General features: G+C 36.4%; 3 protein-coding genes across 3 annotated transcripts; 1 reads left to right on the forward strand and 2 right to left on the reverse strand.

Moving 5' to 3' along the window:
• Nucleotides 1-5,789: 5,789 nt before the first annotated feature.
• Nucleotides 5,790-6,989, reverse strand: LOC113741811 (protein MIZU-KUSSEI 1-like). The gene has a single exon (XM_027269453.2). The coding sequence runs from the start codon at nt 6,868-6,870 to the stop codon at nt 6,040-6,042; it is 831 nt and encodes a 276-aa protein (XP_027125254.1). The 5' UTR covers nt 6,871-6,989; the 3' UTR covers nt 5,790-6,039.
• Nucleotides 6,990-8,281: 1,292 nt separating this feature from the next.
• LOC113741236 (protein Dr1 homolog) lies at nt 8,282-11,668 on the reverse strand. The gene is made up of 6 exons (XM_027268730.2): nt 11,177-11,668; nt 10,988-11,049; nt 10,186-10,275; nt 9,463-9,557; nt 9,172-9,240; nt 8,282-8,651 (listed from the first exon to the last, which is right to left on the reverse strand). The coding sequence occupies exons 2-6, from the start codon at nt 11,040-11,042 to the stop codon at nt 8,475-8,477; spliced, it is 486 nt and encodes a 161-aa protein (XP_027124531.1). The 5' UTR covers nt 11,043-11,049; nt 11,177-11,668; the 3' UTR covers nt 8,282-8,474.
• Nucleotides 11,669-12,655: 987 nt separating this feature from the next.
• Nucleotides 12,656-23,591, forward strand: LOC113742687 (G patch domain-containing protein TGH). The gene is made up of 16 exons (XM_027270590.2): nt 12,656-12,974; nt 13,378-13,468; nt 13,557-13,651; nt 14,859-14,962; nt 15,233-15,294; nt 15,381-15,455; nt 16,028-16,179; nt 17,085-17,160; nt 17,250-17,336; nt 17,534-17,611; nt 19,146-19,290; nt 19,898-20,387; nt 20,562-20,846; nt 20,924-21,049; nt 21,887-22,105; nt 22,367-23,591. The coding sequence occupies exons 1-16, from the start codon at nt 12,840-12,842 to the stop codon at nt 23,135-23,137; spliced, it is 2,991 nt and encodes a 996-aa protein (XP_027126391.2). The 5' UTR covers nt 12,656-12,839; the 3' UTR covers nt 23,138-23,591.
• Nucleotides 23,592-24,094: the final 503 nt, after the last annotated feature.

The following is a 24,094-nucleotide window of genomic DNA, read 5'->3' on the forward strand; positions in this document are numbered from 1 at the left end:
TGCTGAAGTGGAGGAGGATACAGGAAGTGGCACCAGGTTGCAGCCTCTATCGAAGTTTGATCCCTGCAGGAGACGTGGTGGCAGTGGCGATGATCCTCTTCTGTTTCAGCCTGCAAGATTTGTCAAATAAATTGGTTAAGCAGTCACTTGTATTCCATTGCCTGTGGAGCATGAAAATGTAGCTGTGACCACAGGGGATCATGTATTTTCATGAATGTTATGCTAGTTTCGACCTGATCTCTAGATTTAGTTGGTGAATGTTTTTTACATTTGGCACAAAAGTTTGCTGTTCTGGTTAGCTTGTCTCATTCCTGGCATTTATGATGCAGAAAGCAGGGAAACCCCAATTTGAATATCTTAGGAATGGTAAGAAATGGTGAAGAATACTTTCAAAGATAACAAAGGAGAGATCAAGTATCAGGAAAGAAGAAGGGAATGTATAGGAGGAAAGGTGTTGGTTTTTTGGGGCATAAACTAAGAAACAACACCTTAGTGTTGCAAAAAAAGCTTATAAGAGACTTGTATTGAAGGTAGAAAATGAGCTTATATTCTACATTCATCAACTCACTATTTATAGTGATTATATGAAACAAACTAGCAAAATATTCAACTAATAATTATCCTAAAAATCTCAACAAAATATAATCTTCTACTACTAGCAAATCTTATCTAAAATATTTGTTAACAAACCAACATGATCTTTGGTTAACAAATATCCTTATTTTTTAATAACTAAATTATTTTGATATCAAACAAAATCTAGCAAAATATGTAGAAAAAGTTGCATATTCCAACACTCCTCCTTGCCACTTTTGCTGCAAATTTTGAATTGTCTTCTCAAATCTTTGAATCTTGTTTTGGACGAGACTTTTGTAAGAAATTCTGCAATTGATGATTAGCCTTGCAATGAACTTCTTCCTTTGGATTTTTATGCAAGCTAAATATTAGTCTTGCAACAAGCCACTTCTTCTGTCTTCTCATGCCAAACTCCACATAAAAGATGATTTTTTTTTTTTATGTTTCCAAATAACCTTATCATAGGTTTAAATGAAACATCTTTTGACGATATTTGAACCTATACAGAAAATATGAAATTCTGCATGGTTCTTCATTTTGTCATCACCATCAAAATCTGTAGACTCAAAAACAGAAATGTTATAATCTTGATAAATATCAGGAATCAATTTGATACTTCCTGACTTATCAATGATCTCCTCCTGAATTTTTTCAGGATCTGAATTCTTGATTTCATCATCATATTCCACTTTAGAATTGTCAAAATCCGACCAATTCATAGTGAAACTTCTCCTTTTTATTTTAATTGAGAATAATTTATTCTCAATCAAATCATTAGCCATTATCTTTGTGAAAACGACATCAAAAACTGATATGTGAATGCTGGCCTTGGATGTCTGTCTAATTGCAACTCTGTGGTCTCTAATTTGTGTATCCATCAGCTCTTCAAATGCTGGTGAAACAAAATTCGTCTCCACCATATCCCGTAGATCATTGACTACCAAATAAGTCCAAAATTTTATGGCCCAAATTTGGTAAGTTTCACCACTAAAAGTTGAAACATTTGACAAAAAGTTCTTTCCTGTCATGGCTTTGAACTTATAAAGGATCCTCACCAATGCATCACTCTCAAAAAAAGAAGACTCAGGCCCTTAAGATATAGGCTCTTGATACCACTTTGTTGGTTTTTTGGGGCATAAACTAAGAAACAACACCTTAGTGTTGCAAAAAAAGCTTATAAGAGACTTGTATTGAAGGTAGAAAATGAGCTTATATTCTACATTCATCAACTCACTATTTATAGTGATTATATGAAACAAACTATCAAAATATTCAACTAATAATTATCCTAAAAATCTCAACAAAATATAATCTTCTACTACTAGCAAATCTTATCTAAAATATTTGTTAACAAACCAACATGATCTTTGGTTAACAAATATCCTTATTTTTTAATAACTAAATTATTTTGATATCAAACAAAATCTAGCAAAATATGTAGAAAAAGTTGCATATTCCAACAAAAGGTCTTTAGCCCAATTGTTTACAAGTCACATCTTCGGTACTTAGTGATCCAAGCACGTATGGCTAAGAAATGATTGTTCAAACCATGGCCACCGCTATGCCTGAATATTGTTTCTTCCTTTTTCCTTCTCTAGCTATCTTTCCTTTTGCTTTCCTTCTTCGATTTTTTTACTATATTTCTTCCATCTAGAATTTTTGGGTAGAAACCGAAAGACAAGACAAAGAAAAGAAAAACATAGAGTACCATATTATAATTTGAAAAAGGAAAAAAATGGAAGGAAATTGAATAAACCCTAAATTTGCACATATAACTCGGGGAAATCTAGTCCCTCTTCACCCAAAAAGTAAACAAAAAAAAATCTATCAATTATTATTCATTTTTCTTCTATCAAATAAATTAAATCCCCTCTTTATCTTTTATAATTTCCAATTCCACCAATTTAATACTCTTTTTTTTTGTGGCAATTTAACATACTCTTTTATGTTAATAGTACTATATGTTTGGGGTTTGGATATGGGTTTATCAATTCACACAAAGATGATGAATAAATCATACTGATTCAATTCATCAACATGATACCAAGGAACAACAACAGTCCAAACATAGCATTATAAACTTTTTCTACTCCTCAAGAACAAGAATTTTTGGTGCCGTAAAGTGCTGTTTGTCGAGAGAAGAAACTGTGCTGCACAAGACTCTAAACAAAGGTGCTCTAAAAATCATGCATTCATTTGACAAAGTAAGAGGGCTCTTCAAGTTTCAATGAATTAATCCCTAAACTATGCAAAAGCAGACACACATTGCCAAAAAAGAATTTCTCAGTAGATGCAGCTATCAAAACTATGAGATGGGTGCGGCCGGCACCTACATTTAGGTTACTAGCTATGTTATATATGAGATGTGAACCTGGCGTGTTTAGATTTGCTTTGGCATTTTCTGTAATGGATTAATCTTTTTAACGCTAACGATAAATAGATTGACGAGTTCGAATGCATGTGTTATGTGTATGAAACTTTAGTACAAACTATATGATAAGATGATAAACTACTAAAATTCACAGCGAACTGTGCACATACATGACTCATTTCATCTAAATAGCCTGATCAACATTTTATTTTTTTTCTCCTTTTTTAAGCCTGATAATGACCAGCATCTATATTAGGCAAAATACATAACAAGAGGGTAAAAGAAATTTAAAAAGAAATATGATTATCATTACCTATACAACATTATGGGCAATATTATCCACCGGAACCAGAGATTGAGGTTTTTGGAGGCAAGATTAGTGAAGGTGTACATTTAATAAGATACTCTTATATGTAGTAAAAGTTTGGGGGAAAACTCTAGAAATTTTCAAAGTTTTTAAGGGGACACTAAATGATTTAGTAAATTTTTTTTGTTGGGGGGGGGGGGGGGGATCAAAATCTAATTTCTTTATTAGGATATAAGTGAGAATTTTAATTGTTTTAAAGGGCTATAATAGGATTGTCAAAAGCCTTAGGGGGAAGGGGTGACAGCAACAATCCCTCCTTGTCCTCCTAGTTGATTTGTAATGGTATTCTAAAATTGTTATTCACGCTCTTATATAGTAACTTTTCAACTTTTCAAAAAAGAAAAAAAAGAGTGACGAGAGAGAGGAGCATGAATAACAATTTCCTTTTGGAAATACAACTAACATTTTTGGAGATTATAGTGTCAAACACTTTAGACCAAGTTAGACATAGATAGCTCACCAAGAAGCTTTGAAGTTTCTTGAGCTTATCCTGCATTGATTGAATTAATTAGAAGACAAAGTAGCAAACCAAAGCTTTATGCATAGCACATAGCTTTTGAATCTTTGAACCATAATGACTAGATGATAAAAAAAAAACAAAAAACCTCAACCTCGATTGCTGTGAACATAATCTCCAATTCTATCTTTCCTCCCGTTGCTGTAATCTGCGGCAGATCCTCAAACATGGCCCCTCCAGCCTCCAGCACCTTCCCCCTTTTTCACTTTGCACTATTAAGAAAACATTAGAAAGCCTTGAAATGAGGAAACATAAGATGCCATGCCATAATATCTCAAACTATTGGATCTCCTGATGGCAAAACGTACTCTCTTAACCCCTTTATCTAATAGTACACATTTTGATGCTCTAGTGGCTTGTATTTGTCATAATTACGTCAATCAGTGGCAACTATAAATTGATGAAATGATGTTAACTAGCTAGTAGTACTACTATATTCTCTGAGTTTAAATGCAATTCAATATATAGCAAACATCTCTAGCATTGGTTGGTGGTATCTTTAAGAATAATGAAACTTGCACTTGATGATCAATTGAGCTAATTTATTCATTTGCTTTGTGGGATGGTGATCAAGTAGAGGGGAATCACAATGTTACAAGATAATTGTGCAGGCCATAACAAAAGAATGGATAGGCCGATCCAGTGGTGGAATTTTAATATTGGAAAAAGAACTGGCACATCATTTTACCTTCAAACATGATTTTTTTTTTTCTTTGAGTATTATTGAGTCCCTAGCTATCTCCTTGATTTTTAACATATAGGGCTAACTTTGAGATAAAAGGATTAAAAACAAAAAGGATATTCCATCTCCTAGACATTTGTTTGTTATATCCTCGAGCAAACATGAGGGAAAGGCGGCTTTGGATTTCTTCACAACCTGATTCCATTCCCCTGGCTAGGTTGTGCTCAAGATGCTGTTTTCCTAATGCTGAATATTGTCTCATGTTCTCAGGTTGGATCATTTGTGTTGTGTTGTGGACAGAGGATGACATTCTGGCTAATTTTTAACTATTTAATGAACAGGGCAATGCTTAAAAAATATGGCAGGCCAAACTTTGGAGCAATATAAAACCTGTCAGGCAAAGATTTGTGATTGAGTTTGCTTTTGGTTGGGGACTACAATGATTCAAAGCTTTAGTAAAATGTTGTTCTTGGGATTCTCATACACGTTACTTTGATCAACTTAGACCAAACTTATGCACCAAAATCAATGATTGGAACATCTAATACCTTTGGATCGGATGCTGAAATTTCACAGGTATGACGTTTTTTAATAGGCTGTTTGTCAGAAAAGCAACCTCACAATCAAAATAAAGATGTAAAAGAGTACACTTCAATGAATTAAGGATGGAAAACCAGACAGCTGGAATTGATAATACCACAAAAATGTCAAAAGTGAAATCCTGTCACAAGACTGGGAATTGGGAAATGCTTAAACTCAAAAAACAGGAAGAGACGATGAATTAATATAGGAAAAAGAATTGAGAATATGTGAAAGCAGAGGAAGATCTCTGATATTTCCAGCAAATATGGTTTTTGTTTGTCCAAGAATCTGCTAAGCAATCAAAAAGTATACAGGTTTACCGTGCCAGAAGCAGAGGAAAATTATGCAATACCTATGCTAAGACGACCTTAAAAGTTCTTCAAAGGAGTATGATGAAACCAGGACACCTATCATTGAACATTAGAGCATTGCCCGTCAAGAAATTTGTCGAAGAACAAATTCATCATAAGACCGCTAGACATAAATAACAGGATTTATTTCAACATAATCTGAAACTTCTTCACTGAAGTAAAGAAAGCATTGGCTATTAGTATATATTACTTACTTGAGCTGAAATGGTCCACTGTTGATCAGATACAACAATCAGTGAAGAAGAAAGTTGGAAATAGATGTATAAACTTAGAAAGATTAACTAAGAATAGAGTAAGAAACCAACTCATGAATCTTTTCTACATTTAGGCAAGTAATATATAGTTTCCATTCCACCCCAAAACTAAAAATTACAGCAAACACAGTTTCTTGACATTCTATAACTACAAAAACAGGGAAAGACCATGTTAAGAAACATCCAAGGCAACTAAACCTCAATGTTCATGGCAGAGTTCTGGATGATCCTTAATTTCCTCCTCTACCAAAGAACGAAAAGACTGAAAAGAAAAACTACTATCTAAGCAGCTTGCATCAGTGGAACTTCCGGTGGATGTTTAGACTCTAAGCAAGTAAATACTGAGTTCAGGAGCTCCATTGCTATCAGGATTCATCATGTAAAATGCCTCCGAATCTCTAGAACCAACAACTCTCTCGAACTTAGCTCTCATGTACATCAGTTCTCCATCAGACTCCGCAGCATCATCTGCATTTCCAGGCAGAACTCCTGCTCCCATCGAAATGGGCTCCACGGCCTTCAATATATTCCATTCTTTTGGTCCACAGTCCCTCCTTGTAGCAAAGCCACACCTCTTTCCATTGCAGTAAGTCCTCCATCGAGGCTCTTCTAGTAGTCTTGTGCTCTTCTTTTCTTCCTTGTCACATTCCAATGCAATCCGAGCCAAACCAGAAGCCATTTCACGAACCAATCCAGTTATAGGTGTAGCAAGCTCAATCAAGAAGACTGGTTGTGAATTGGGATCCTTCTGGAATGCAAAATGTACGTGTCCTCTTCTGTTGCCAAAGAGTGTTCCCACCACTCTAGTGCCAAGACCTTGCTGAAAATGCGCCCTGTGTCGACCAAAAGCCGTCAGAACAGAGCGCAGCCTAGAAACTGCTATTGCTTGCAGTTTCTTCCTTGTAGCATTAGCAGAAGTAGCTGCTGATTCTTGCACCTGTTTATCATCTTCCCTTTTCACCTGCTCTAGAAGGTTCTTTGAAGAATTTGAGTCTACAGGCACCTTATCCTTCTCCCCTCTTACTTCTTCAATAGCTTTGGAGCAGGACTTGGTTGAAACCTCTTCATCTTCATTACTGACCTTGGTTGTCCAGTGAAACTGCCTCTTGGAAGCAGGGTCCTGGATATTCTTTGCCATGATTGTCTTCATCTGAGAGAGGAAATACTAAGGGCAAGACAAATCCTTTAAGAATGAGTTAGTGGGAATGGAAAGAGAATGAGAGAGAAAATATTCCAATTTGTTCCTTTTTTCCTGTGGATTTGTAATTTCTTTCTTTATTTCCTTTCTCTTTTGTTTGTACTGCTTTTGGTATAGAGCATATCTAAGAATCCTGACAAAGAGAGCATAAGCTACCCCACAGCAATAGGAGAGAAAAGCACAAAGATTTTTGAAATAAAGAAAAGAATCTGGGGAGACATTGGTTGTGTTACTTCACTTTCTTGTGGGGTAGATAGTGAAAGGAGTTTTGCTCTGCTGACTCTTCTTTTGACTTCAATCTCAATACAGCGAAATTGGAGTGCTCACAAATACCAGCAAAAAGAACCAAAACAAAAGAGACATCGCCATTCACACTGAACTGTCCAACACGTACCAGAATGATGTTTGGTTCCAGTAAACTGAGAAAACATCCAGATTCTCCTAAGGTCTGCACCAGACATGATATCCCCAAAAGACTGGTAGTGCTCAGTTATCGGCAATATAATTCACTCGGTGACGTAATGTTTAGGTTAGGCGTTCAGATTCCCGCATAGAACTTCATGAGTTGTGCCCATTTCACCAACCACAAACTTTACCTTCCTGGGGATCATCACTCTAGTGGATCCCTTCAATCAATGTCTAGGCTTGCACACGACAGAAGTAAATACACGCATGCACCAGGTGATAAATCGCAGAAAACATAAATTCAAGATATCAAAGGGTCCATTTGATTGCGTAGTTCAACAAAGAATCTGAAGCTTAAGAGAGATTCATTTGATTTACGGCTTAAAGAAAACCTGAATTTGATGCGTAGCTTGGTGGCCGATGGCCAGTTTCTTGCCTTAGTGCAGGAGTTGAGAGAGCACTTCCTAAGTATTGCATCTCAAAGTATGCAAAACAAGCACAACAAAAAGATGGAAAGGGAAAAGAAAGCATAGCCAGGTGAATAAAAAATAAAAAAAAAACGCAGTTACTACTAGTTAGCATCCTCCCAAGTAACACAGACCGCCATTTTAAGCATCCCAAGTAGGACCTATTCTAGTGGCCTCGGAGCACCATGTAAAGCTGGAAAACCCACTCCGGAGAATGATCAAATGATTACTTGGCCACCATAGAATTTAGCAACTCATCAACTCAATTCAGAGGGCGCATTTTATACTGTAAACTATAACGTTATCCTTCCCAATGGCTAGTCGTCCACTACAGACTAGGCCATGGCTTTCCATGGAAAAGGTGCAGTGCTGCAACTTCAATCCTCATTCACTAAAGCTCCTCCTTGGATTAAATGGGATACTAAGCAAGAGAAGCACACCGCCTGACTGCACTAACTGAGCTAAATATGAAACACACACACACACAGACAGGACGGCAAATTTTAACTGACTAATTAGTAATTACACAGTATATAAACATAATCCGTACGGTACAATTCTAACTCGGAACAGTATAAAATGTCCACTACCAAAAGCTTTTTGTACATCAGATAGGAAAGAGAAGCACTAATTAACCAGTCCAGATGCTTGCCTACAGGTTCGTTATAATGGAGGTCCTACAAGTTAGCTATTCAAACTGGGCTCAGGTTCTGAGTCCGGTTGCTTGGGGACTGTAGGAGGAACAATGGCACCACCATTCATTCTAGCACGTGCCTCGGCAAACATCCTCTGTTGCTCAGCCAATGCTTCTTCTTCAGTCATTTCAGCTCCATTGCTCCACTTCCCAGCTCTTACAGTATCCTGTCAGAAAACAATTTCACCAGCGACAAGCAAAATATCTCAGGCGGTCTGACAAAAATACTCAAGACAGTTGATTTCCCTTTAAGTGCTCATCAAGTTTAAACTTGATTCCAAGCACCAGATTTTGTTTTGGGAAAGAAAGAGAGATTGAAATAAATGAAATGTTCAATCAAACAAATATGACTTAAAATATATTCCAAATCCAAATTGTAAGGCGTCAGAACAACATTATAGAGGATATCTGAGACTGTTTCCATGGATTTGATTGAAATCAAAATTTTGACTATCGCAACATGCAGGAACCACAATTCACTGCAGTTAGATACTCGTAAAACAACAATTTTGGAATTAAAATGTAACAGCCTCCCAGAATTCTCCCCATTTTGACAACTCTAGGCATTATAACAGAGCTAATAATCGGAAACTTTCAAACGGCCCCTTAAGTCAGTTGACTAGATTCAAAACATAGCATCTATGCTGTTGAAACCAGGACAGAAGTAAAAGGGAGATGAATACTCACCATAGTCTCATTTCTGTGTTGTTCATAAGCAGCATGAACTTCTTCGATGTAATCCCCAAAACCAAGAACCTGCCACATATAAATTACCATGATTACAAGATTCATCCTTCTCAAAAAAATGTAGTCAATTTTGGGTCAAAACTGAGATTGGGATTGATCTCATAAGCTGAATCAGCCCAAGACTGAAACTCTATTTACAGAAATAATAAATACTGCCTGACAAAAAACACAGATTGAAAGATACTTATACAAAAGAAAAACTTAAGAACAGATTAGGCTCAAAGTACAAACCTCTAAAGCCTTCAAAACATGTTCAGGGGCAATCGTTCTTTTCTCTTCTTTGCCGCAAACTTCATTCGACTCTGATGAAATAAGATTAATGAACTCTGCAATAAAAAAGAACCGATCAAACATTAGAACCAAAAAAGAAAACTCATGAATCTTAACTTTGCCCAAAGTAGATTTAAGACTTGAGATTCAACATCAAACAAACAGAAACTTCCAAGAGATGTCTAATAGGGCAGAAAACTTCAATCAAGCATAGATTAAATTATCCCACAATTGCACAAGAGACAGGAACATTAAATCCAACATCACATTCTGTTCCATCCTCTCAAGTGAACTCTGTCCTTAAATCTGGCTCTTTATCAAACTAATACTTCCAGTTCCCAAGCTTCAAATTTAAAGTCCAAGTTTGATTACCAAAAGATCACTTTGTATTCTCCTTTGCACGTCAATTTTAAGTTAGCATTTTATATTCAGACTTTGCACGCTTATTTACTATACATGTAGACTGCAATGAAAAAGAAGGTGATATGACAAAAAGGAAAGTCTTATTCTTACAAGTTAGAAGATTAGTTGAATAAAAGAATTAACAACCACTGAAAGTAACCAGTTTAATTCCTAAAATGGTCCAATAAGAAATGATCAATGCCCTCACAATCACAGATATATCGGGGATGATGCCAATGGATCATATACAAATGAAACTAAAAAGCATCTGTCACTACATACCTACACAGCATTCAATCAAAAGATCCTGTGCATCTCTTGCGACACGAACATCTGGAGGCAGCATCTCTTTAATAATTTTTGTCATAGTGGCTGCAGGAAAGCATATCAATCAGCAAATAGTCAATTGAAGTTTCACATGCAAATGCACAAAAAATTGTTAAAAGAATGAACACACAATTTCACACAATAATGAGGGGAAAAACTGGCATCAATGTCCCAAATCAATTAACCAGAAACGAACCCAGTTCACATAAAAAAATTTCTCCTCTTTTTTTTTTTTCCTTTGGCCTTTGACCTTCCTCATCACCAAGTGTAAACATAAATCACCATATTTAACATAATTGCTTTATTAAAAAAATAAAATTGGCCAACCGGCTGGAACCCTAGAATCCAATATAAAGCATGCCCAACATCCAAACACCTAAAACTCCAAAATTCAACAAAAATTCACAGAAAAAAGAAGCCCCTTTCAACCAGAAAAGAATCCAGTTCACGTAAAAAATTTCTCTTTTCTCTTTTTGCTTTGGCTTTTGAAATTGCTCATCATATATTTACATAATTGCTTTATTAAAAAACTGGCCAAATGGCTGGAACCCTAGAATCATCTAAATAGCATGCCAGACATTAACCACCTAAAATCCAAAATCTAACAAAAATTGACAGAAAAAAAGTCCCTTTTAACAAGAATAGCAGCTCAAAAGTATATAGACCCGATAAGGGACAAGAAACAAAAATTTGCAAAAAAAAAAAAAATTCTGCATATTCATACAGGAACAGTAATAAGATAGGGATCAAATCGAACCTTTAGGAAGAGAAGCGTCTTCTTTTGTTCGCCCAACTATGTCCATCGGTTCCATTATTGGCCTTCAAAATAAAATGAAATCACAAGTCATGAACTTCACAGCAAATATCAGATACAATTATATTAAATAAAAGCGAAGATAGAGATCTAAAGCTCGAAGAAGGCAAAATTCAGAAAAAGTACACTCACCAGCAGATACAATGGCGAATCGGAGGAAACAGAGAGGAGAGAGGGATAGATCGGTCGGTTTATAATCAACCGATTGGAAGATTACGAAAAGCTACAGAAGTAGGCGATCGGAGGCGGAGGCGGTCGTTGGTGTTCATATTCATGGTGGTTGTCGATGATTATAGAGAGAGAAAGAGAAGAAGCGGAGGCGACTAGGGCAACAATTCTTCTCGAAAGCGCGTTGGATTTGGACACTCCCACGCGCTAGAGAGGGCGTGGGGACGATCCACTGTGGGACCCCAATTGGAAAGGTTCCTGATTGGTCCGTGATGAGTACGTGCGGGGTGGAGAGTGGATGAGGTGACGATTAAACTTATGGGGCGGTGTTTATATAGTTTCCGTCTCGAGGCACGAGAGAGGAAGAAAAAACAGTTGGATCGGAATTGGAATTTGCCAATGAGACAGGGAGAGTGTTACGGGAGGAGCCTGGGGGATGGATTTGGATTGTTGCGGAGTGTGACCCGTCAGGAACTCACAGTCTCTTTGTTGGGTTCAATGGGCTGTGATCTGTGTGCATTTTGGGCTTTGGAATCCGGCTGAAAGGTTAATGGTAGATTCGTCAACTTCCACATTCTTTGTGCTCTAGTTTCTTTTTATTTTTTATATTAAAAATTCTTTTTGAAAATAAAACCAAGAATGATGAATATGGTCTATGCCCCTAGTGGATTTGGGGTAGGTACAATTGGCTTTAGGTACGATTATTGTATTTTTTTTAATGATTTAATATACATTTACGTAACTTTGTCGTATTTCATGATATATAATAAAAAGGTACGTGAGTGTGCACTAAATTATGAAAAGAATACAACAACTGTATCAATTGCATCTAAGGTTAATTATACCTATTCCATTCCCGTCCCTAGCTATCTTCAAAATTTTTTGAACAAACTTGATGCAAAAAGTAGAGACGAATGAAAGGGATATAAAAAAAAACTTTAATAGACACTTTTTAATATTAGTTGTATTTTTATTAGATTCCCGTATGTGTGCAAATATAAGAAAAAGATTACACATCAGATTTTAGGACTAGATATTGCGCGTCTCAAATTTTACACTTTGAGTAGCATTACATAAAATTCTATTAAATAAATAAAAAAAAAGAACATGAGTAAATCTTTCCTACACTGACGATGTATACACTATCATCATTGGATTCATGACATGTGTACAAAAGTTGAATTTTAAATTTAAATTTTGTCTAGTTGTCATTCATCCAACGCTGATAGTTCTAGTGTATACACAATTTTTTCTCGAAAATTGTTTGCTTAATGTTAACTCAGAAGCAAATAGTTTAGTAAAATTGGTAAGGGGATTGACAACCCCTCAGAGCTGTTCAAGTTCTAAAGCCCAAGGCCTGCCTGGGCCACATAGGGAATGAAGCCCATGATTTGCCGCTAAGCACGCTTTTAGTCTTTAATTTTTGATCAGCGAAAAGCAAAAAAGTCGTGCCCATTAAAACATCATATTGCACGTCTTCAATGGGAGCTTCTGCTGCTGCTGCTTCTTTTTCTTCTTCATCATTCTCGAATCAAAACTTCTTCCTGCACAAGTAGTATAACAATCAAGCAGAATTAGGGTCACGTTGATCACATTAACTCATAATTGATAATTCTATTCAGAAAATATGGACAGCGATGAAGAAGATTTCGTGTTCTACGGAACACCAATAGAACGCGAAGAAGAAATCACCTCTCGTAAGAAGAAGGCTGTCGCTGAAGCCTCTGGTCAGTTACGAACCGCCGTCCCCTGGAAGCAAGAGGTAATTTTGCTTATAAGTTTTGTTTTTGTTGTCTTTCAGAAGTTGTTTAATCAATTTTTAGGTTTGCAATTGGTATGCGTTGACAAATTTGAGCTAAATTTGAAGTTTTATTAAGTAATAAACTTATTAATATCCTTGACTAATACCACCTGAAAAATGAATATGTGTTATTAGTCTTATAAGCTAGTAGGTTGCTGAAATTTGCTTCTCTGTAATGTCATTTTTGGTCGTTGGCAGTTTGATTAATTTTAATTTCTTTTTCGCTTTTAAGTTGCATTTTCTTCTGAGGGATCGCATGAACTGATTTGCATTTGCACTCTTGTTTAATAATCTGTTTTAGTAATCTGTGTTGGTAGATGGAATCTAAATAGTCTTGGCCAATATGGAATTTTTTTTTTTTCAGGTTAGAGATGAAGAAGGGAGGAGGAGGTTTCATGGGGCATTTACTGGTGGATTTTCGGCTGGTTATTATAATACAGTTGGCTCTAAAGAGGGTACGATTTTCTTGGTAATTATTGTAGATGGTTAACAATTAAATTCCTTTATTGGACTATACATTGAGCTGTCTAACAAAAATTGCAGGATGGACTCCACAGTCTTTCACATCTTCTCGGAAGAGCAGAGCTGAATTTAAGCAACAAAGTGTTCAGGACTTTTTGGATGAGGATGAAAAAGATGTATGACTGTTGCTCATTTATCTTTGAATTCATAGAATAAAGTCTGAGTATGTCTGTAATATGTCATCACCTTGGAAAATGTATGCAGTAGATACCGATTATGTCTGTGATATGTTCTTCACCTTGGAAAATGTATGCAGTAGATAAGGAATCATTTTAGGTTGTACTCTGTGTTATTTATGTTTTGGGTCTCAATTTAATTGTCATGTAATATGGATAACAGGCTACATTCTTTTGTTGATATTTATGGACTATTATTGAGATGCATTCAGAAACAGAGCATCTTCTTATTTCCTTATAGTTCTGCCGGTCAAGAATTCTGAAATGTCTTTTCGTTTATGGTTTCCTGCTTGTGGTTTGGCTCCACTTTTGATTTTATGTTAGGATATATCTTGTTAATAGCATATTTCTATGATGCAGAGTTTTTTTTTTTTCTTTATTTTTTTCCTTTACTTCCTTCACCTATTTGATCTTTATTATCAGTTTTCAAAAATAATTGTTAGTAAACTAAATTATATAACTTCTTGAAATTCCTAAATTTTTTTTCCTGACTAGAAGTGTATCTTCGTAGGTCATGTGTGTGACACTCAACATAGGGTCTGTGGAGGCCAACAAAGAAAACACTTCTACATCAATTAGTAATCTAGACGAATGCTTGTTCAAGATAAAAGAATCTAACTTTTCAAGGGACTGTTTCACTTTTAAAGAAGTGATGGATTTTTTGGAACCAAATGCACCAAAGTGGCAGATTCTCGCTGTGAAAATCTACAATGTAAATTCAAAAATTGAAAAGAGAAACAATAAAATTTCTATTGATGTTAATACTTCTTACAGCTACAGATACAGAAGAATTTTTTCAAATATTTTCATATCTTTGTGCATTTTTTGCTCTTTCTTATGAATTTCGTAAGGGCTAGATAAGAAGGAAGGGATACGTCACGGACTCATCCAAAGGGCATAAAAATCATTGATTTTTTCCTTGTTTCCAGACTCTTCTGTTTAATGGTTACCTTAAGAGATAAATGGGCTAGAGGTTGTGATATTAATTTTGCATTATTTTGCTATTTCAAACATGTAGATTGGATATTTACCAACGTCTGTGGGACTTCAGTGTGAAACTTTAATTGATACCTGCAAGTGCCTTCTAATGAAGTAGTGGTTGGTTTCCTTTTTTTGGTTTAAAAAAAATTAATTTGTATATTTATAGGAATTAGAGGGTCGCTCCCTGGAGACGTCTATGCAGTTTGATACATTTGGGTTCACTGCAGCAGAACTTGCTCGGAAACAAGCTGAGAAGGAACAAGAGAAGAGGTTTGTTTGAAGTTCTTATAGCATACATATATTTATAGGCTGTGCAAAATCATCCCTTTTACTTGCAATTTGTTGAAAAACTTAGTAGCTGGTATTAATGTTTAGATCTTATTTAAAACCTAAAAAAACCCGGAACTAGACTTAAAGTGTTGTTATAAGCTTAAAGTATAGACTGTTATGTATCCAGAACTGTCGTGCATAGTAATGATTTGTCGATAACGAAGCTGTTAATGCTACCTTTTCCTTGGAATTCTGATTGGTGTTTTTCAGGCCCTCAGCTATTCCTGGACCCGTTCCTGATGAAGTATTAGTTCCAGCCTCAGAATCAATTGGTAAGTTTGACTTGTAGATGCAATGAAGTGTTTACTCATTTTGATTAATTTATTGTCTTTTATTAAGGGCAAACTGTGTTGATCAGGGATCAAATTACTATTGAAGATGGGATGGAGGCGTGGTCGTTCAATAAAGGAATCAAGTGCTAATTCTCTTTATGGTATGCCTTCTGCAGGCGAATTCAGATGATGTTGCATTAGTGTAATAATTGACATTGTAATCTGGAAGTGTTTTTTCTGTTCTAAGTTTTCCAAAAATGTGGGTGAGGATTTTTATTTTGTAAAAATCTTGGGGAGAGGTCTTGCTTCTATTTGCAATTAACTAAAGTTGTCATAGAAACAGTCTCAAATATGAAGCATTCACAGTTCTTTACTTTAATTCTTTCTAGCATTGTCCATTATTATTATTAATTTTTTTATTGCATCTTTGGTTGAATTATTTCTGGGCAAGATCGTAGTTTTCATTTCCTTTTCTATTGTGGTGAAAGCATCCCGTCAATTTTACTTGTGCTCGATAATAAAGAAAAATTAATAGACATGAATTTTAATTGCAACTATTTGTAAATATAATAGTAGCTCCTAAACAGCGTGTGCTATGCTTAGAGCTAATAAAATTAGACCAGTGTCTTTAGACATTCTTTCAGACTAAATGGAGTTTAAGCTGAATAATTGTTGAAGAATGGAATTTGTCGTAGTTTTTAATGATTCAGAAACTTTTTGGCCTTCAATGCAGATCTTCGTAGAGAAGCTAGGAAAGCTTTTCTTGCACTTTCAGCTGGCGATACAGCTGGAAAGAGTGCAAGTTCTGAACTGGTTGACAATGACGTTGAGGATGTTACAGATCCGTCAGCTGACGATGGTACCGTTTTTTCCAGAAGTACACCAGTAAGTCTGTTGCCATGCTTATGCTGTGAATCAAATACAGAAATGTTATCTGCTAGTAATTGGACTTCTAATTTGCTGATATATTGATTTTGTTTCAGTACCTTTTGTTTATGATGCTTTGACTTTTGAGTCAAATTGTCTATTTTGCGCAACAGCAATTGAAGTTCATGTAGTTTATTCAAGCTGCAAAGTCTCAGAAAAATATAATGTTGGTCTTAAAGTATCTTATTCTTCATTTAGACATTTGTAGAAGGAATAACTAAATTATTTCTCCAAGAAACAGTCAGGTTCATGAAAAGCTTCAAAGCTGAATTAGCAACAAAGAAAAATCTGGATTTGTTCTTTGCCAAGTGAAGGTTGTCTCGGTCTTTTGCTGCTTTGATCATTGAGAAGCAAAGACTAGGATGACACAACTTTTAACATTGTGCGCCTCAAGTATGAAGAAACAAAAATTATTGCTAATTGACGCATATTGTTTGTAGGAATTCTCCTCATAAGCTATTTGCTTGTTGGACTACCCAGTTACATAACACACTTTCGGGCTCAGTTATCTTTTTTATCATGAATATGATGGTTCTGTTAATTGCTTAAAAAATGTGGGGAAGAGGGGGTTTAGAGGAGAACTTTGTTCCTGTCACTTCTTTGGCTCAGATGGTGATGGGGAAGATGATTTCTTGTATAGCGTTCTACATCTTGTATCTTATTTGATGCATTTTTATTTCGTGATCTAATCGGATTATTTCGTGGTCTAAATGTATCTTTCCAACTGTTCCATCTTGAGGTGATTTTCCCTCCTGAGGTGATTTTTCTGGATTGAGAATTATCTGTTCTTGAGGTGATTTTTCTGAATTCAGAATTATCTGTAGAATCATCGATTCATGTGAGTCTGTTGTCTCTTTATCCAGGTGTATGTTCTCAATCCAAAACAGGACTCACATGGTTTAGGTTATGATCCTTTCAAGCATGCTCCTGAATTTAGGGGTACGTATTTTGTTGAAATGGCTAACTTTTTTGTTAACTTGAATTTAACTGATAGTCACTGTGTTTCTGCTTTTCTACCTGAAATTCAGAAAGGAAAAGATCACGGATGTTGGGGACCAAGGAGACATTGCATCGGAAGCCTTTTCCAGTGGGTGATAGTCTGTTTGGTTTCAAATGTAATGTTATGCAAGTATTTTCATATGACATATCTGCAATTTATTTTTTATCTCTAATTTTATACTCCATCTTCAATAGGATACATTGTTCTCCCTCTCTCTCCCTCACTCTTTCTTCCCCTCTCGCCCACACACACACACACACACACACAATCACTCTAGTTTGGTTGTTTAACTTGGTACTACGAATTTATCAGCAGGAAGGGTTGCACCGGGTTTTGGCATTGGTGCTCTTGAGGATTATGATGCTGAAGATGAAGATGTATATGCCTCAGGTTGGTCCCTGCAATTTTGCTTGCATTTTCACTTTATCTGCATATCCTCCAGAGACCTGCTTTAGATAGTGTTTTCTTGCATCTCTACGGGTGTATGCCTTTGTGCATGTGATGTTGAGAATATGTGTTTTTAACATTTTTTTTAATTTCTGTTCCTATCGGCAGTCAAATATTGGGTTTTTTTTTGGCTTCCTTGCATAAACTCTTCTTAATGGAGAACTCAGATATCTGAAATTCTAGATGGTTTTATTGGTGGCAACTTTGTTGTGTTCTTTCTTTTTCTTTTTATTTTTCTTTTTATTTTTCCAAAAAATTTTGTTTTAGTTTTGATATCTGACCCCTGATGTTTAAATAATGTCTAATTAAGATTGCATGCATTACTTCCTCCACAAATATTTGGTGGTTGTGGTTTCATTTTAAGGGGATTGCCAAGAAAATATTGGAGTAATAGTTTTAGTCACTGTGCCAGGTTTGGTTGATCAAGCCTGTATACTTGCACAGATGTATAAGAGATTTACATGATGGTGATTGATTTGAAAGTAGAAGAATGGAGCTAGAGAAGTAGAAGTGTAATTGCAGAATCTTTTCCCTCTGTTTGGTGAAGTGATCGAAAGACAGTAAAAAAATGGTGGGACAAGTAAACCCTCTTCTTTTTATCGCCTTCTATATCAAGTTAAAAGGTTCAGGAAACAGAATAAAATACTAAAGTTCAAAGTTAAAATCAAGTCAGTGAGGCATTGTTTGTTTTGAGGGAATAGGAGGGAAAGGAAAGTAAATGGAGGGATAAGGTTTTTGAAGGTTGGATTGGTTTTTAAGGTGGGAAAGGAAAGGATAGGGAGGGGAAGGGAGGGATAAGGTCTAGTTATTTTTGGTCAACTTAATTTCCATCCAAAAGTGGGTGGAAATGGAAGGAAAGGAAATCAAGATCAATAGAAATTCTAAAATTTCCTAAAAAACCTATGTTTTTACAAATTAGACTTTAACATTGTGGATAAAAACATAACTAATGCGCCATAATTTCCTTTCCTTCCCTAAGCCAAACAATATTTTTCATGTTTCCTTTCTTTTTCCTTCATATTTAATCCAAACAAGATGGTTCAAATCCACTTTCCTTTACTGTCCTTTCCTTTCTTTTCCACCAGAGTCCTTTCCTTTCCCTTGCTTCCCTTTCTTTCAGTCCAAACAGTGCCTAAAGGATTATGTGTAAAAATGCAAGTTGTTGATTTTGTCTACGTTATCTAAGTTTCTCTGTCCTGTCCTCCTTGCTTTAGTTCCTGTTCACAAACAAGATAAGGAAATGAATCCTTCATCTAGGTGAAGAGTTCCTTACACTCCCTGCTCACTCTCTGACTAAGCTGGATGTATTTTGTGGCAGTAGTGCTAAAGAAAGAATGACAAAGGGGATAGGAGAGAGCGTGCCACTATGTTTGAAAGAAAATCATTTACTGCACTGTTATAAACCTTTTGTCTTATTAAGATCATCTTTTGACTTGCAGCTTAAAGGCTGCTCTTTCTCACTAACTTTCTGTATCAGGTTATGACTTTGAAGAATCTTATGTTGAAGAAACTGAAGAGCCTTCTAAACCAATGAATGAGAATATAAAATTGTTGCGTAATAAGGAAGATGGACTCTTGCCAGGTTTTAAGGCTGCCTCAAATTCAGACTACCAGTTAGAAAGGTATTCTTAGAAGGTTTGCTTCTGGAATAATGCTTACTATTGTAATGTTTAGTTTTCTGCTGACGAGAAAATTCTTAAGAGCTTTGCTAATGATGAAACTTACCAATTAGCCAGGCCATTTATTGAATGGTTGAGTTGGTCAAAACTGAGCCATTTATGTCTTAGTTATATTAGTTATAGTGATGTGTGCTTTATTTTCTGTTTACAAGAATTTTGAAATGCGTTTATCTGTCTGCATGTGTAATTGAAGAACTACTAGTTCCCATTTGCTGCTGCATTAGCACATGCCAGATGCTTTATGTCTGCCATGGATAAATTTCATCAATCATCCATCGAAAGTTGTTGCCTGCACACCTGGCCCCATCATTTTAAGAGGATCTTTTTACTACTGATATATTTTCTTGTCTTAGTATGAGATAGATTTTGTTTCTATAATTACTTGTTGTCAATTTTTGTTAGATCTTTTTCCATATTATCCTATATGCCATTTATTTAATTTGGCTGAAGAAAGCTGAATTTCTTGGCCATTTTTTTTTATCTTCCTGCTACTTAATTCTTTTATCTTGGGGTAGGGCTTCTGTATGACTTCTATTTTAATGTTTAACAGATTTGGTCCTCCAGTTATTCCTAAGGATTTTGTCCCCCATCATAAGTTTACTGCTCCACTAGATGTTGGCAACAAAATCACTGAGGAAACTCCCCCTGAAGTTCCTCCTCCAGACGATAATAATCTCAAGCTCATGATTGATGGAATGGCAACTTTAGTAGCTCGCTGTGGCAAATTATTTGAGGACCTCTCTAGGCAAAAGAATCAGTCAAACCCATTATTTGCTTTTCTGTTTGGAGGAAATGGTCAGGATTATTATACAAGGAAGCTCTGGGAGGAAAGGCAGAAGCACAATGATGGCAAAAAGTGGCAATTGGATGGGAAAATTTTTCAAAATGTTAAGAAGATGACAGCTGAGAACCGTGGCAAAATTTTAGGGGAAAAGCCTCTTGAAAGAAGCCTTGAAGATACAGCTGTGACTGCTGCCTCTACTGATACCGTTAATCTACAATTCAATCTTGCAGATACATTCACGAAACCAGTTTCATTTGTGAGTCTCTCAATTATTTGTTTCCAGTTTCACTAGGAATATTTTTTTTTTCTTGTTTTAAGTGTAGGCCTTCTACTCATTCCAGCCTTAACCACATGCTATTTTGCATTACATTAGATTTTGTTTCCCTGAAAAAACTAAAAGGTCTTTACTTATTTTGCATCTTGAATCTAGGGTGAAGATCCAGAAGTTGTGAAACCTTTCCAAGATGACCCTGCAAAGCAAGCAAGGTTTGAACAGTTTTTGAAAGAGAAGTACCGTGGAGGACTACGCTCTATGGATGTTGGTGGGTCAAGTCAGATGTCAGAAGCTGCTCGTGCTCGTGAGAGATTAGAGTTTGAGGCTGCAGCTGAAGCTATCGAGAAAGGTAAACAGGGAAAAGAAATTAATACCCCTAGTCAGTTGTTTGCAGGTGTACTACCTACAGCAGGGCTGCAGTTTACATCTGGTGAACCAGAGGTATGTGGTAAGGAATTTGTTTATATTAAAACCTTGCTGTTTCAGGATTGACTCATTAACTTCAGTATTTTCTGCAGCAAGCTAAAGCTAGTAAAGAAGAATTGATAAAAGAAAAAAGATATCCAAGACGGGAGGAGTTTCAGTGGCGGCCTTCCCCTATTCTGTGCAAGCGCTTTGATTTAATTGATCCTTATATGGGCAAGGTACTTTTCTTTTTCTTGGCTTTTTTTGGTTTTTAGGTTTTCTGCTTTTTTTTTTTTACTACTGTTGTTCAAGGTGTATGTTGTTGCCTTTTGCTATTCTTTAGGGTTCATAATAACCTGTAAATTCTTTACTTGTAGTAGTTATGGGAAATGCATTCATTGAGAGCCTTAATTGCCGTTTATATAACTTCTTTCGAGTTGTTTGCTGGTGAAGGTATATCCAAATTGATTTCACCCGTCATCTAGTTTGTGTTGATCATTGGAGTGGCTAAAAGAGTACAACAACTTTGATTTTATTAAGTCAGTGCATTAGGTTTTACATCTTTTTCATCTGACTGATCTTTTAACTTTTTGTTACACCTGTAACTGAATTTTAGCCGCACTCTACATGTTTGTTTTTTGAGGATTGTATTTGTTGTATTTTTGTCTTAAGATAAATGGTTTGGCTGTGCACATTAATACTTGATATAAGCACCAACTGTGGCCAGATAATTTGCAAGTTTTTTTGGGAAAAGGCTAGACATAGTCATGACATATTAAATTGAATGAGAACAAGATAGAAAGTTTTAGTGATGTTATTGGGGGATTGAAACCGAAAATCATGTAAAGCTAAAGTAAAGGTTTGAAAAGTTCCTATACTTAATTTATTGGTTTGGGTGTTTCGGCATAAAACAATGTGAAATTTCTTCTTGAATGCAGTTAACCTTATCTGCATTGCTTGGTCATTTTTTTTAAAGCTTGTACTTTCTTTTATCTTTGTTAGTGCCTGTTGTGTCTTTTATCTTGTGATATTTGTCTTAAAAGCTAATAATGTCTTGTTTAAATTACCGTCTGCAGCCACCTCCAGCTCCACGACCAAGGAGCAAAATGGATACACTGATCTTTATGCCAGATCCTGTTGTTGCTGCGAAAGTGGAAGAAAATGTGATGTTAGGTAATGACCAATCATCACTCTCCAAGGTGGGCAGCGAGGAGAAAGGGAGGGAAATTGTTGATGAGGAAATCAAGGTTGAGGTTAATGTTGAAAATGTTGAGAAGCCTGTTGATCTTTACAAGGTATTCTCATCTTTCATTTTGACTTTCTCCTAGGTGGTGAAAGCACATTAGGATTGTCATGTTATGTGGAAACAAAGAAATGATGGTTAATCGTCTGGTTGAAGTCCTTGGATTGAAGTCTCATCTGTCTTTCCTATCAATAACAACAATAATCACACTAGTCTGAACTCTTTTTTTGAATATGTTTCAATAATTCTTGGGATTTATTTCTGCCATGAGCGGATAGTTCTTTAATTTGTTTCCAAAATCCTATTTGTGTAGGCCATATTTTCTGATGATGAGGATGATGATGAGGATGATAGCAATCCCATCCAAGCAGAGGATCCACAAAAGAATGTTGAAGTTGTAAATAAAACTCTAAATCGTCTGATAGCTGGTGACTTCCTAGAATCATTAGGTAAAGAGCTAGGCCTAGAGGTTCCCCCAGATCTGCCTTACACAGAAAATAGAGAGTGTGGAACAGCTTCGAGCAAGGAAGTTATAATTGTTGACAGGGAAGAAAAGGATACAGCTGGAGTTGGCAGTAATAGATCCTCTGTGGGGTATGCTGTTACTGGAAGTTTCATGACTGCAGAAGTGGCACGAGCTTCTAATGACAAACAAAATACTACTGGCAGCGCGCAAACAAATGGCAGTAGAAAGACTGAGGCTGGCATTCCTGAGAAAAGTGGCAGGAAAGACGCATCTGAAAATGTAAAGAAAGAGGAGAGGAAGACTAAGAGTCCCACACGTCGGGCCCGAAATTGGAGCAGTGGCTCCTCAGAAGATGAGAGGAGCAGAAAACGTAGCCGTCATCGACATAGAAGTAGAAACTCGGGTAGTGAAACATCTGATTCATCTGATGGTTCTCGACATTATTCAAGGTCTGAAGGGAAAAAGAAGAGATCATCTCAGGAAAAGAGTAGCAGCCGAAGACATTCGAAACACCGTAAACATAGACACAGAGATTCTCCAGAGACACAGAGAGATTCTCGTTATGGTTCTGGAAAAGCACATGGAAGAGCCAAGGACAGACGTCGACACAGGGATTAAGGAAAGTTCGTCCCTTTCTCCACCTCAATTCCAACGTATATTTTTGCAGAAATTGATAGTGCACTTAGCATGTCTCAGAGCAACGTGAATCAAGATATGTACATCTGCTAATTCCACCGTCTGTCGGCTCAAAAGCTCTGATTAGTTTCTTTCTCCCCCGTGATTGTATTGCTTGGGACTAAGTTCGAAAATAACATACAATTGGTGTTGCCGGGAGGCAGAATTTAATGAGGCTTATTTTGGGGAGGCGCCGTGAAGCTGTTTGAAAATCCAATGTTTTATGTGTCTGCATGTCTCAGTAGTTTGGTGCGATGCTCAAACGTACGCTTTCATGTAATAATTTTTCTGCTTCCACTCGGCCTGTTGATCATGTCTCAGTTTTTAATTAGCAAGATATGATTAATGCTTATTGTAGGAGAAAACACTGTAATGATAATACTTCTTGTTAGAACCACTAGTCTTGTAAAATCATAAAAGCTCTCTTCTTGAACGGTGGCTGAGGAGAGCGTAAAGTGCAGCATCTAATGGTCAGAGAGGACTGACTATCAACAATCTGTCAACCAGCCTCCCCTCGCCCGACTTTCAAAATCAATGCCCACGTTTCAAGTGTCAGTTAATACTACATTTTAGTCTCCATGTACAAGTTATCCAACAACAGCAGGTCTTATAAGGCGCTTTTACAGCAGAGGACAGTGGGTGAAGACTGCTATCAATCAATTCTCTTTCAAGTTTCAACTACCACAGCCACTCGCTCGTAGAGCCCCATCAAGAGAAGGATATCCAAAGCGGTCCAGAATATTCACGTGTGAATGTGTCGCACCAATCCCATATTGTTGCTCCCTTTTTCTTTTTGTTTCGCTACAAAGGACAAAAGATTGTCCTTTGCCCGTTTCCTGGTGTTTGGACTTGTAAGTTACTAAATAATACACTATTGGGTCATGACAGATGTTCATTTTG

This window comes from Coffea arabica, chromosome 4e (genome assembly GCF_036785885.1).
Source record: "Coffea arabica cultivar ET-39 chromosome 4e, Coffea Arabica ET-39 HiFi, whole genome shotgun sequence".
Classification (NCBI taxonomy): Eukaryota; Viridiplantae; Streptophyta; class Magnoliopsida; order Gentianales; family Rubiaceae; genus Coffea; species Coffea arabica.

What these genes read in the sequence shown, in the direction of transcription:
- LOC113742687 (XM_027270590.2), top strand. Translation starts at nt 12,840, where the DNA reads ATGGACAGCGATGAAGAAGATTTCGTGTTCTACGGAACACCAATAGAA. An exon ending in GAGAAGGAACAAGAGAAGAG is followed by an intron (nt 14,963 to 15,232) that starts GTTTGTTTGAAG and finishes GGTGTTTTTCAG; the next exon opens with GCCCTCAGCTATTCCTGGAC. An exon ending in TTTTTTCCAGAAGTACACCA is followed by an intron (nt 16,180 to 17,084) that starts GTAAGTCTGTTG and finishes CTCTTTATCCAG; the next exon opens with GTGTATGTTCTCAATCCAAA.
- LOC113741811 (XM_027269453.2), bottom strand. Translation starts at nt 6,870, where the DNA reads ATGAAGACAATCATGGCAAAGAATATCCAGGACCCTGCTTCCAAGAGG.
- LOC113741236 (XM_027268730.2), bottom strand. Translation starts at nt 11,042, where the DNA reads ATGGAACCGATGGACATAGTTGGGCGAACAAAAGAAGACGCTTCTCTT. An exon ending in ATGTTTTGAAGGCTTTAGAG is followed by an intron (nt 9,241 to 9,462) that starts GTTTGTACTTTG and finishes TATATGTGGCAG; the next exon opens with GTTCTTGGTTTTGGGGATTA. An exon ending in AACACAGAAATGAGACTATG is followed by an intron (nt 8,652 to 9,171) that starts GTGAGTATTCAT and finishes GTTTTCTGACAG; the next exon opens with GATACTGTAAGAGCTGGGAA.